This window comes from Asterias amurensis, chromosome 6 (assembly GCF_032118995.1).
Source record: "Asterias amurensis chromosome 6, ASM3211899v1".
Taxonomy (NCBI): domain Eukaryota; kingdom Metazoa; phylum Echinodermata; class Asteroidea; order Forcipulatida; family Asteriidae; genus Asterias; species Asterias amurensis.
The window spans coordinates 6,544,545-6,558,501 of record NC_092653.1 but is presented as its reverse complement, the minus strand read 5'-3'; the positions used below and the strand labels follow the sequence as shown (position 1 = coordinate 6,558,501).

The window sequence follows — 13,957 nt, the reverse complement described above, 5'->3', positions numbered from 1 at the left end:
CCAACCCACAGCCAATTTTGATCTGGACATGTTGACAGATCATCAGTGAAAATATAGGGGGCTTTTTGTGTGGGGGGGGGGGGTGCGCTGGTACGAACTTTAGAATTTAGAGTGTTGAGCTTCACATGTAAATATAATTTGTTCAATAACTATAACCAATTCTTAAACCATTCAGGTTGGTTGGAGAAGAACTGGTGGCGGGAACCAGACGACTCAATAGACTGCACGGTGGAGCAGATGGACGAGGCAACTGCCAACTACTTCGGTATAGATATTGATACGTTGCCTACTGACAACAATCGGAGACCGTCACTAGCTGGCCTGGTGAGGAAACAAACTACGTTCAAAGCTTTACATTTATTATAATCCAGATCGATCGAGTGAGCCTTTTTTGGATTCTGATGTGGGATTTGCCTCAGTGTAATATGTTTTAGGTTTTTACCCATACACCGATGTGTGTTAGCACTGTTTACCCAGTACTTTCCCAAGTCCTGTTCAAAAATATCACATGCATATTACTCGGTTGGGCTTCGAACCCAAGACCCTTGCAATTCTGGAGCAGTGTCTTACCAACTAGACTACTGAGATTGCCCGGTAGCTAGAGGCAGTTCGAATCCTATGTTGTGGTAGCGGGTACCGCAACGAAACAATCATAGGATTCAACGCTGCCAAAACATATAGGATTCGAACTGCCTCTAGCTACCGGGCAATCTCGGTCGTCTAGTTGGTAAGACACTCCTCTAGAAAGGTCAAAGGTCGTGGTTCGAATCGAATCCCACCCCAGTAATATGCCTGTGATATTTGTTTCACAGGACTCGGGAAAGTACTGAGTATACAGTGCTAACACACATTGGTGAATGGGTAAAAACCAAAAATTAATTTTATATGTGTTTTGAGGCATTGCATGATGAGATATCAATATATAAATTTGGTTTGCGGTAACACCATGTGTGTATCTACTTGCCAGGCGGGGTTTGTTCTTTAGAGAACTGTCTTGCTATACAGTCTCCTGACGATGACTAGAGCAAGCTAGTCGAAACGTTGAGACCAATTTAAGAACTGACTCCGCGGTAGTACAATTAATAACGATTCTGTAATCTGAAGTAGTAGTCACAACAGCATTCTACCTTCCGCCCAGGTAGCAGTTAAAAAGGCAGGTGCAGTTCTTTCAGAACAAAGAAGTCTCCCGAACAATCTGAAAAATCTCCTCCGCGGTATAGAAGAATATAGCAAGACAGTTCTCTAAAGAACTAACTCTACCTGACAACTTTGATTTTTAATTAAAAAAAAGATGCTCATCCTCTGAGTCTTACCTTGTATATTTAGACGTACGTATACCAACGTTTCTTCATGTCACAGGAGACAATTCACAGGAAACTAGTTCCAGGCAATCTCCTTAAAGAGAACCCATTTGAATATTATTCTCAATAATGGGTGGTCGCTTGAAGAATTACTCAATCCTACCAAAGTTGTCTTGGTGCATGTCTTGTATCATGCACTGCAGTAGGTTGCCACCAAGCTACATGCAAAATTAAGTTGTAGATGGCCGCGTGAGGACATCAATCCAAAAGTTCACTATACCTCGATTCCACCACTCTATGATTTTAGACAACCAGCGAGTTCCTAAAGAACTTTGGAGCCATTTATGAATCCAGCGACCCGGAGTCCTTGGTCGGGTACCTTGATACATCCCTCAGTTATGACACTGTCTGGACAGCGGCACTTGCGCTTCAAGAAGCACAGAAACAACTCCTTGAGTTGGGTAAGTACACGTTCCCACAACACTGCAAATTTGTTGGTCAAAAAATGTGTTGGGTAATTGCATTACTAATTAGTTGGTTACAATTAATGGCAGTTGGTTAAACAAAATCGTTGCCCAACATGCTTGGGCAGAGTTGACCAAAATGTTGGTTAACTGGATGGGTCAGTTTAGAACTATTGTAGTTGGGCAAAATTTGGTTCAAATATCAACTGACTACATTATTGGGTAACATTTTACCCAACAAGTTGGGTAACAAACTTTGCCTAACACGGTTGGTTAAACGGATTTGACCAACTTGTTGTGTAAAACTGTTTACCCAACTATAGGAAACAGTTTATTGCCCAAACTGTTGGTTAAACTTGTTTGATCAACTTGTTTTGTCAAACTGTTTACCCAACTATTGGATACGGTGTATTGCCCAAACTGTTGGTTAAACTGATTCGACCAACTTGTTTTGTCAAACTGTCTACCCAACTATTGGATATAAGTTTTTGCCCAACCACTGTTGGTTAAGATATGCCCAATAGTGTAGTCAGTTGATATTTGAACCAACGTTGGGCACAAAAGTTGGCCAAATTTTGACCAACGAGATTTGCAGTGAATGTCCGCAAAAGATAATGGCCCATTTTAGACCAGATGAATTTATTGTATTATGATTCATTGCTAAATAATCATACAGCGGGAACGGACAATTTCTTGCTAAAAATTCTGAATTTAGTTTACACTTCCCTCTACAGATAGCTAAAATTTAAATAATGTTTATGGGGTTGTTTTCGTTTTATTTCAGAATTGAAAACAAATGGAAAACGAAATTATTCGCCACATACACTCTCCCGTGTCAGAATTAACTCTGATTCCTTGTTCCAGGGACATGGCCCGTTTCTGTGTTTGGTTGACCTGGATTTGAGTATAAAAGCACTAAAGAATTGATATCAAATAAAAGATAAAGGCCTATACATAAAATATATTAAGAGTAAGAGCTAATCAAGATGTGCTAAAGTTAGCTCTTATTCTGAATGAATTGTATTATAACTCTACAGAAGTGTATCGAGTGAATAGTGATTATAGAAGACGATTTTCATTTGATACTTGATACTATATATCAGTATCCAGTTCAGCTCAACTTCATCGTAAAGTTAAAAGGCTGAACTCGTAGTACTTGCGTGGCATTGAAAAATATAATCCAATTAGAAAATGAAACAATGTCGTTCAGTGATTAAATTAACTGAACATCCATGGAGAGTGTTTCTGTTATTTTGCTCTTTAAAAAGTAGGCCACAACTTTGGTTGCAAAATAAAACTGATTCCGTCGTGAAGAAAATTATTGTAATCATCATACAAAACTAGTTTATGCTTTAACAACATAAATGGGTGATGTGATTCCAGCAGAACGAATTCATGTGACAATTCTTTTTTTCTCTCTTCCTTCCCTGACCTACATTAACTTCAATTCAATTTAATACGACGTTTATTCCATACTTTTTGGGAAATAGTTCAACAAGAGAATTTATCAGTACATTTAGAAATTTAAGGTAACAATATCATAATAATACGCTATAAGTATACAATATAAATTTATTGTTAAAGCAATTAATTAATTAAAGACAGTGTACACTATTGGCAATTGTCAAAGACCAGTCTTCTCACTTGGTGTATCTCAACATATGCATAAAATAACAAACCTGTGAAAATTTGAGCTCGATCGGTCGTCGGAGTTGCGTTGTCACACGAAGTTGTGTGCTTTCAGATGCTTGATTTCGAGACCTCAAGTTTCTAAACTTGAGGTCTCGAAATCAAATTCGTTGAATATTACTTCTTTCTCCAAAACTACGTCACTTCAGAGGGAGCCGTTTCTCACAATGTGTTATACTATCAACCTCTCCCCATTACTCGTTACCAAGTAAGGTTTTATGCCAATAATTATTTTGAGTAATTACCAATAGTGTCCACTGCCTTTAATAAATAACTAGGAATGAACTTACAAGGGAAGGGCGAGAGCATGGGGTTGTTTCTCTATTCAAAGACGCCATCTGCATAGTACGTTTTATAAACCAATAACAGCTGTGGATGTCCTTGGCGCTATTTCCATCAAACCTTCATGCTTGATGGAATTGTTTCAGAAGATTCGATTTTCTTATCGACGAGGGAACTCAATTTAGCCACCGACAGGTGCCCAAATAATTCGGGAAAACAAAACGCAATAATGCCGCCTTTTTGCCAATAAAAACGTTACCACTTGCGGTGTAATTGATAAACTGTGACAAAATGTGACACCCCCCCCCCCCCCCCAGTACTGAATAAAATAGTTGATATGAATATGAAATATATATATATATTTTTTCCCCATTTTTTGTTCATTGAAGAACCCCCAAGGGCCTTGTCGGATTTTATGTACGACAACGTCACTGCAGATATATTATTCCACATCATAAGCAGTCTGACATTTGAAGGCGTCTCGGTAAGTCTGGAGCATAATCTGCCTTAAAGAGAGGGTACACGTTTGGTAATTGTCAAAGACCAGTCTTCTCACTTGGTGTATTCCATCATAACCATAAAATAACAAGCCTGTGCAAATTTGGGCCCAATTGGTCATCGAAGTTGCGAGAAAATGATGGAAGAAAAAACACCCTTGTTGGACGAATTTGTGTGCTTTCAAACTAGGAATAAAAGACTTCTAGCTAGAAGTCTTTTATTATTTGTGAGAAATTACCTCTTTCTCAAAAACTATGTTACTTCACATCAGGGAGTCGTTTCCCACAATGTTTTATACTATCAACAGCTCTCCAATGCTCGTTACCAAGTCAGTTTTTAAGTTAAAATTTGTTTTGAGTAATGACCAAACGTGTACCTTCCCTTTAAAGGCACTGGACACTAATATTGGTAATAACTCAAATGTATCAGCATAAAAACTTACTTGGTAACCAACGGAGAGCTGTTGATAGTATAAAACATTGTGAGACACGGCTCCCTCATAAGTAACGTTAGGTGTTTTTTTTCTTGCAACTTCGGTGACCAATTGAGCCCAAATTTCCACAGATTTGTTGTTTTATGCATACGTTAGGGTACACCAACAAGGTGAGAACCCTGGTCTTTGACAATACCAAACGTGTCCAATGCATTTAAAGGGATTATGTACCTTTGGTAATTGGAACCCACTGTGCGTTTCAATTCTATACCTCCAAAAATAACCTGTGAAAATGACATTTCAGATAGCGTTTTTGAGATATTTAGGATAACAAAATGATATATTTGTCCAAAACCGTAGTACAAACAATAATAATATATATCGAAGTGAATAGTGTTTCAAATTGCATTATTACTGTCCAAAGCTGCTGTATTTACCATGTCAATTTGTGTTGCCGTTAATTTTCAGAGTTATTACCAAAATGTATAGACGATGTGACCTCTGACGTCACACGAAAACCATAACATGATTCGTGGGCATACCGCCGGGCAAAACCTTTGTGTTTTGGCAGCCAGCTAGAAAGTGTATGCAATCTTACCATGACTACGTGTCTTTTTGCCCGGCGAAACATGACGTATGCAGTGTTTTTTTCAATAGAAGGCGGTTTAAGTGTAAACACAGGTCACATCGTCTATACAGACTCTATAAGATTGATTATGCTCGAAGTGAAACGGCAGTTTGCAATGCCAAACTCAGCACGTACAAAAGCTAACTAGAACTAAGTGAGTTTTGCGGTAACATCATGTGAATATCTCTTTTGAGCTTTCTCCTGAAGACGATCAGAGCATACTAATCGAAATGTAGATTCGTTAACCACCGTTTCTTTTCAGAACCAACACCCTTCAAAAGAGATATCCACATTGTGTTACACTGCTGCAAACCTCCGTTAGATATACATCCACCATGCAAAGTTTCAATAGAGCGCACAAATCCACAAAAGTGCGTAGGGCGCTTTTACAGAGAAAATACAAACAAAATTAACAAAGAACAGATTAAATACAAAATAATGGATCTATTGACATATGAGGTGTGTTTTGAGAGATGTTTTGAGTGAATGGAAGTGGATGTTTTGATGTGAAGAGGTAGTTGATTCCAAAGATGAGGTGCTGCAATAGAAAAAAAGATCTGTCCCCCAGGTGCAATTATACTTTATTTCTTGAAGAAGATATATGTTTGCAGAACGAAGGTTGCGAGATGGTTTGTAGATGTTGAGCATGTTTAGGATGTAAGCAGGTGCTTGACCATTTAGAGATTTGAAAACAATAAGCAAGAGTTTATAAATGATTCTAAAAGATACTGGGAGCCAGTGAAGATCTAAAAGAACAGGTTTGATATGAGAGTATTGTGTTGTTAAGGTGACCACCCGAGCAGCAGTGTTTTGTATGCGTTGAAGGCGGGATAGCTGGACATCTGGAAGCCCAAACAAAAGAGAATTTCCCATATCAAGACGAGATGTAACAAAGGAGTGGACAATCTGTTCTGTGGAAGCACGATCAAGATATTTTCGGATCCTTCCTATGTTGCGGATGTGAAATGAGGCAGAACGAACTGTGTTAGAAATGTGGTTCTTGAACGTCATCGATGAATCAAAAATGACACTTAGAGTTTCCACCTACACATTCATTATGAAAAGTAAAAGTATCGCACACGATCTTGGAGGGGGAAAGTTACTCATATTTTGGGGAGGATCTATAAACCCAATGGACCATTCCTTTGGTTTTTATCCATTCACATTTTGTGTACATTTTCTTATTCTGTTTGGTCACTCAGGGGCCGGTGACATTCACATCATCTGGAGACAGGTTGGGTTTGTACGTACTACGACAACTACAAGGCGAGTTCAGCTAATTTGGTTTTTCGTAAAACTTTCAGATTTTCTCATACTTTAAAATATTTAGTACTGTTAAAAATGCTTGTTTATTTGGAGAAAGTTCCAAATGTTACCGTATGCTACCAACTACAGCTACGATTGTATCTGAGGGTATTGCTGAATGACGTCATATACTTATGATGACGCAGCGATTCAACCATAGCCGTAGCTACATATTCCAGATTCGGACACGGCCGAAGATTGAGGCCTTAACAATATTGCCCAACCGAAGTTTGGACAATTTGTACAATTTGCCCCACTGTGGGACATATTGGGTGTGTTCGTTTAGCTTCCCTGGGTCGACCCCAGTGTGTGGCAGGTTTTTTTTCCAGGACAAATTGTGCAGATAATTACCCACGTTCGTCCTGGAAGTAAAAACCGCCACACACCGGGGTCGACCCAGGGAAGCTAAACGAACGCACCCATTATACCGTTCTCTTTACAGCTCTTCATGATAGCTCTTCATACCAGTTTGGAAAGAATCAAAACGTAGACCCCCTGCAGATAACAGTCCGTATCCTGTCACCATTTTTTTTCATTTGTTATGGGGGGAAAACAGTAACCAATTGCATCAAATATGATATATTCCTGTTGGTAACCTCTTGAGAGTGGCAGGATACGGATATCTTTCCAAACTAATTCAGTTCACATCATCTAAACATTCAGCACTGGAAATTTAAATACCGTTTTCTCCGTAGATGGCGAGATCGTGTCTACGGGAATGATGGACCCAACCAATGGGTCAGGATATGACATAGTCTGGAATGGATACCAATCAGTACAGTGGCAAGGTTCGTGTATATAGTTTACATGCAATTAGTAAAAGTTATGAGCCAATCGCAGTCTAGGTACTCCACCATACAGGAGGTTTTACTCACCGATCTCTACTATTGTAATGATTAGTAGGGATCAGTGGTTAACGTCCTGTTGATGTGACTTCCTTTTCGGCTTCTTCCTTTTCGGTTTATAATTAATGTTTTTTCATTAACCATAATATTATAACTGTTAACTGGTGTTACAAGTTAGTTGTTGTGCAAATAAATCAAACATTCAAATAAATAAACAAATTGCAGGAATGTTTGTATAATCTTGTTTTGCTGACAATCGATAAGTTTTCCTTCTTGATTTTACGCACCAATTAAGGATACTTTAATCAGATGTCCTATGAAATTCGTTGTTAATTTGACTCGTTGACTGTGTGATAAGCTGGTCGCCCGCCTGCATAAACCCTTTTTGCGTTATCTGCCAGGTGGCAACCGGCGATAAATAAGTTTTTTTTAATAACTCTGCATTTGAATTTATTTAAAATCCAGTTTTCCCTGACTTCTAAGAAATTTGAGCGGCCATTGCAAGCTCGTTTACCCGCTGGGATTGTTACAACATTGACTGGTCCGTTGCCTCAATAGACTTGTGGACAAGTCGTTAATGGTCCCACCCCGACTTCTACTCCCCATTAAATGGGACCGTCGTCGTGAGAACAGTAGTCTCGCGGGGCCAGCAGTCTCGCGAGAATACCGCGGGAATTGCGGGGAGAGTCGGAACGCTATTACCGCAACAGACATTTTAACGACTTGTCCACAAGTCTACTGCCTCAAGGAAATTCCCCATCGACTCGTTCACAAATGAGCCTTAGTCTAAGGTGTATTTTTTGACACACCTGAGACCCACCCGTGTAAATATTCATGGGTCAATCCCTGGAATTGTGAAGCACAGTAAGACCATCTGGAAGACTATGTGGGATTCTTATTTAATCATGTTATCCCTCTGTATATGACTTGTTTGTCAGGCGACTTGCATAAAAAATAAAAAATAAACAAAAATAAAATTAGTATATTGAGATTAGTATTGCCAGTTGTCAAATGTCAGGGTTTTAATATAACGTCACAAATTTACTCGTGCGCTTAGTGTGTGTTTCCATAACCTCACAATCTTTACAGGTGGGTCGCCCCCTATTGACTTCAGAATTGAAAGAGAAATCCGCCAGACGATACAGCCATCACTGTTCACCACCGGGGTAGTGTTTGCTGTGGCCGGTATCTCCCTGGCATGTGCCCTCTTAGCCTTCAACATACGCTTCAGGAAGCTACGGTAAGATTAAAGACACTGCACACGTTTGATAATTGTCAAAGACCGGTATTCTTACTTAGTGTATCTCAACATGCACATAATATTAACCAACATGTAAAAAATTGAACTCAATTGGTCATCGAATTTGCATGAGAGTATAGAAAGAAAAGATACCCTTGCTTGTGTGCCTTTAAAAGATGCATACTAAAAGGCTTCAGCTGGAGTGTTTTATTATTTAAGCGAGTGGTCCATGACCCCCGACATCTAATACAGGAGAACGTGACGCTAGCTGCCTAAAGATACCCTTCTCACGTTTGGTAAATTGTCAAAAAAACTAGTATTCTCACTTGGTGTCATATGCATTAAGTAACAAACCTGTGAAAGTTTGGGCTAAATTGGTCATCAAATTTGCAAGAGAATTGTGCAAGAAAACACCTTGGCTTGTTACTCTGTGTGCTTTCATATGCATAGTGAAGGGCTTCAGCTGAAGTCTTTTGTTATTTGAGAAGAAAATAAAGTCTGTTGATGTAGCACCGCTAGGCAATTCGTTTTTATATTATTTTTTTTATATGCTACACCTTAAAAAGAGTGTCACTCGATTGTTTCCGTGGGTGAGTACTGTCTTACAAATTGCCTATAGTCGAGACTGTAGAGTTAACATCATTTCAACGTTGTTCTCTAACACGCTTGGGAAGTGTACCCGCATGCAACGTACTTAATTAGTCCCCCGATGTATACTTATTTTTTTACCTCTAAAAAATTCTCTACATAAAAATGATTTATTGACTTCCCATGATGTCGTTCTATAACGAGTCCTTTGCGTCCACTCCCAAATGAATTCAAATTGTCATCCCATAATATTTTCATTGGTAATTGTCAAAGACTAGCCTTCACAGTTGGTGTATCTCAACATATGAATAAAATAACAAACCTGTGAAAATTTGAGCTCAGTTGGTCATCGAACTTGCGAGGTAATAATGAAAGAAAAAAAACACCCTTGTCACACGAAGTTGTGTGCGTTTAGATGGTTGATTTCGAGACCTCAAGTTCTAAATCTGAGGTCTCAAAATCAAATTCGTGGACAATTACTTCTTTCTCGAAAACTTTGGCACTTCAGAGGAAGCCGTTTCTCACAATGTTTTATACCATCAACCTCTCCCCATTACTCGTCACCAAGAAAGGTTTTATGCTAACAACTATTTTGAGTAATTTCCAATAGTGTCCACTGCCTTTAAAGGCAAATTAAAGCATATTGACCTTTGATTTTGATTTTTGGAACCGTCCGAGTGTTTATTTAAACACAGAACGTAGGCTAGATATTGTACAATAAAACTGACATGTGAAAATTTCATTTCAAAAGGTGGTCGCATTTCTTTTTTTTATCTCCTAAAATCCGGAATGAATGATGTCCACGAAGGAAAAATAATTGGGATTTTTGTGAAAGTTTTCTTTAAAACTCACAGACGCTTCAGTAAATCCGCTATTCATATAGCTGAACGAACTTGAAACAAGTTCGGAGTGTAAAAAGAGCACTGGAAAAGGTCGCTTGTTTACGTCAAAGTGAAACTCAATTAGTATCTTAGTCAATTTGGTGACGTATTTGGTTAATGACTCCCTAATAGATCTTGTGCATTGACGTCATCAAGCCGTCATCTTAAAGAGATAACCGGTCATGAAACAATGGAAAGGTATAGATGTGAGAACACTCGGCGCACAGACTGACCAAACCTCTTTTAAGCTTAACCTCCGTAAAAGGGATATTGTGAAAGTTTTCTTAAAAATACGCACAATAATTAAACTCTTCATGTCCCTCTAAAAAATGTACAACTGAATTCGAATGTCGACATAGTTATCTGCCAAGCTTATTTGCAAGAACTTGTGAGATAAGAAATAAAGTATCATGTTTTTCTTGCTTTCTTTCTTTCTTTGTTTCTTGACCAGAGTGATCAAAATGTCAAGTCCGAACATCAACAACTTGATGCTCATAGGTGGAATATTAGCGTATCTTTCAATCATCTTTCTTGGGATCGATACGGCAATGGTGTCGACGGAAACGTTCCTATGGATGTGCAAGGTATGACAATCGTTCTAAAAAACACTCCTTTACTCGTGTGAAAGTATGGATCGGCGTCCATATTGTTAACGATAGTCGTCGACATCGTATCACGAAAAAAAACCTGTTTCGATCCAGATTTATAGACTTACCCCAGTCCTTCTGAGTCAGCTTCCAAAACAGTCGATGTTGCGCCCTCTACCAGTGACTACAAAAACCAACATCGCCAAATTAATAAGAAATCATTTTTGGGAGTTGAAAACCTGAACAACTTGGTGTTCTTTTTTAATAATTATAGTTGTTCATACCCTTCCTTCCCAAGCGCTAGTTCACCTGACCCAAGCTCTGGGGTTGTCAGCAGCAGAGTGTGGGTTCGATACCCGGTCATGACACTATAACATGTGACCTGAAGCGAGGCACTTAACCATAATTGCTTCGTAAACCGTAAGGAAGGCAGTACATGCAGGCTCCTAGTGGATGATACTCGTGCCTTCATCATTACGGACTGTGAATGGGGTTGTTTCAGGCCCTGCAGTCAGTAGGCGGCAACGTGCCCCTGGTGGCAGTTGATTTGGGTTGCGTATTACGTCACGTACGTACCCGTGCTTTGCGTTTGCTAAAAACGTGAGATTTGTTAAAACAACACAATTTTCTGACGTTCACTTTCAAGCATTTTTGCTCACGCAACGTGCAGCTAAACCGCCATAAAATAATTAAAACAAATCAATACATTTCCAAATGTCTAATTTTGGAATATCTTGTGATTGGTTCACTTTGTGCAAACTTTTCGTTTCAACCTACATTAAATTTGTTTGTCTTCTTTAAGGCGAAGACATGGTGCCTTTCCGTTGGGTTTTCCATGGCCTTCGGGTCCATGTTCAGTAAAACATGGCGAGTGCATAAAATCTTCACCAACAAAACAGCAAGGAAAATGGTAAGAATTTACAGTTATTAAAATGTTTCACAAAATGCTGTATACTATCAAAAGTCTCTGACGATGACAAGAGCAAGCTAGTCGAAACGTTGAGACCAATTCAAAAACTGACTCCGCGGTAGTACAGTTAAGAACTGAGAAGTCTCCCAAAATCTGATAGTCCACTCTGCGGTAGTAGAATATAATATAGCAAGACAGTTCTCTAAGAACAAACTCTACCCGGCAAGTAGATACACGCATGGTTTTACCAAAAAAACAAATTATAAAAGCTGCTGTCTTCTATAAAAAGCAAAGGTTTTTATTGCATTGAATTTTAAAAGTGATTACCAAACGTACACCTTTTCCTTTAATGTTTCTGATTGATTTTTCTCAGGCTGTGAAAGACTTCAGGTTATTTAGTTTCGTTGCCAGTCTGATTCTTGTTGATGTTTTGCTCGTTGTTCTGTGGGAGACGTTCGATCCTCTGCAGGCCAAGGAGAAACATGGATTGGAACAAGTAAGAAAAGATTAGTTTTCAGATGAAGGTACGAATACCTCAATTTCCCTGTATATACAGATGGATTGCTCATTACGTCATTGACCTCCATCTTTGATTAAAACCAATAGAAAAGTGCACGCGTGTACGTGCTGCGCATAAAGCCCGGTTCATACTTCCTACGAATGCGAATGCTAAGCGAATTTTGACGGGGCAACTCAGTGCGAATTAAGTTGCGAATTTGTGATGTCAACATTCGTATCGCATTCGCATTCGCATTCACAGGAAGTATGAATTGGGTTTTACCTCTCAGCCAACGATAGCCTTTCACATGTGCATGTTTCATCAAAGCTGGCGGTCAATGCAAGAGGTCCAGAGAAAACCAATTCACCCCACTCTCTGAAAACTCATTTACATAATTATGAGAATAATTAGTGCTCTCAAATCAAAATAATTCAGAATCTTTTGATTCTCCTGCATAACACCTGAACTTTTTTATTCTTCAAAAGAACATTCCTGCTACATTACACACGTGATGCAAAGCACCAGGTTCCACCGTAAATTTTCCATCCCAAAAAGAGGATATTGTAATATAAAAAAAACTAGTTTTAATTATTTACGTTACAACGCAATGAGCAACATAATTATCTTTTAGGGTTATATAATGAAAGTTTCTTTATGCTTTCCATATTGATGAGGTGGATGACGAAAACGATGACATCATCTACACGCCAGTACGTATTATGTGCGAGTCTGCGCACCAGATATATTGGATCGGTTCCTTCTACGTCATAGACGGACTGTTGCTAGTTTTTGGCGCCTTTTTGGCTTGGGAGACTCGAACTGTATCAATCCAAGCTCTGAATGACTCTAAGTTTATTGGTAAGTAGTTTTGTGTCTGCCGGTTTTGCAGACACACGGGCCGCACACTCTCTTCATAAATTTAGTTGTATGCTGAAAGCAAACCATAGGTTTCATCAGAGATTCGAGGTTTGCCGCCATGCTCTTGATCTATTAAACAAAAACATTTTCTGTGGTGCATTTCTATTCCGCAAGTTTGTGTAACTATAGATGCATTGTATATTACGTCATAGGTTCTCGTCAAAGGAATGTCTGTATTTGTCTGAAAGTTGTGCGTTGCGTGAACAAATTATTGTTTGATTTATGCGATTATGTGTCATGTCACAAGAGGCAATTTACAGGCAAGTCCAGTCAATCTTCAAGAAGAAAAGGCATTCACATTTTTGACTGTTCATATTTTTATACTAATTGTCCACTGCCTTTAATCCACAGGTGTTTGCATCTACAATATGTTGATATTCTCCGTCATCGGGGCACCGATATCATTCGTCCTGGAGGATAGAAACGCCCTCTACGCCTTGGTGGCTGGTTTGATCTGGCTAGCAACCACTCTCACACTATGTGTGATATTTATTCCTAAGGTACATTTTGTTACTTGGTTTTATCCTAACACCGTTGTGTGTAAGCACTCAGTGCTTTCCCGGGCTCTGTGAACAAAACACAGGCATATTATTACCATAGGCTGTGTTTAGAACCAATTACAGTTGCCAATCATTTTGATGTTGTCTCCATGTGACCTGGGTGGATTTCACAAAGAGTTAGGACTAGTCTTATCTCGAGTTAGGACGAGTTACTCGTCCTAACTTAGGACTAGTCATGCGATTTTTTTTATATCTCCTAGGACTAGTCCTAAGTTTCCTATAGGACTAGTCCTAACTCTTTGTGAAATCCACCCCAGGCTCCCTTGGGTAAACAATATATATAATAATACTACACGCATGACGCCATTAAGTAGTGCTATCTTAAGGCC

General features: G+C 39.0%; 1 protein-coding gene across 1 annotated transcript in view; it reads left to right on the top strand.

The window, feature by feature from the left end:
* LOC139938647 (gamma-aminobutyric acid type B receptor subunit 1-like) overlaps positions 1 to 13,957 on the top strand; it is a 54,130-nt gene that overhangs the window by 38,098 nt on the left and 2,075 nt on the right. Inside the window, exons 6-16 of the mRNA XM_071934254.1 lie at positions 176 to 324; positions 1,609 to 1,762; positions 4,126 to 4,220; positions 6,498 to 6,561; positions 7,296 to 7,388; positions 8,535 to 8,685; positions 10,606 to 10,738; positions 11,544 to 11,651; positions 12,025 to 12,147; positions 12,825 to 13,008; positions 13,420 to 13,568. Coding sequence (XP_071790355.1) covers positions 176 to 324; positions 1,609 to 1,762; positions 4,126 to 4,220; positions 6,498 to 6,561; positions 7,296 to 7,388; positions 8,535 to 8,685; positions 10,606 to 10,738; positions 11,544 to 11,651; positions 12,025 to 12,147; positions 12,825 to 13,008; positions 13,420 to 13,568 — 1,403 coding nt within the window. The remainder of the gene's footprint in view (positions 1 to 175; positions 325 to 1,608; positions 1,763 to 4,125; positions 4,221 to 6,497; positions 6,562 to 7,295; positions 7,389 to 8,534; positions 8,686 to 10,605; positions 10,739 to 11,543; positions 11,652 to 12,024; positions 12,148 to 12,824; positions 13,009 to 13,419; positions 13,569 to 13,957) is intronic.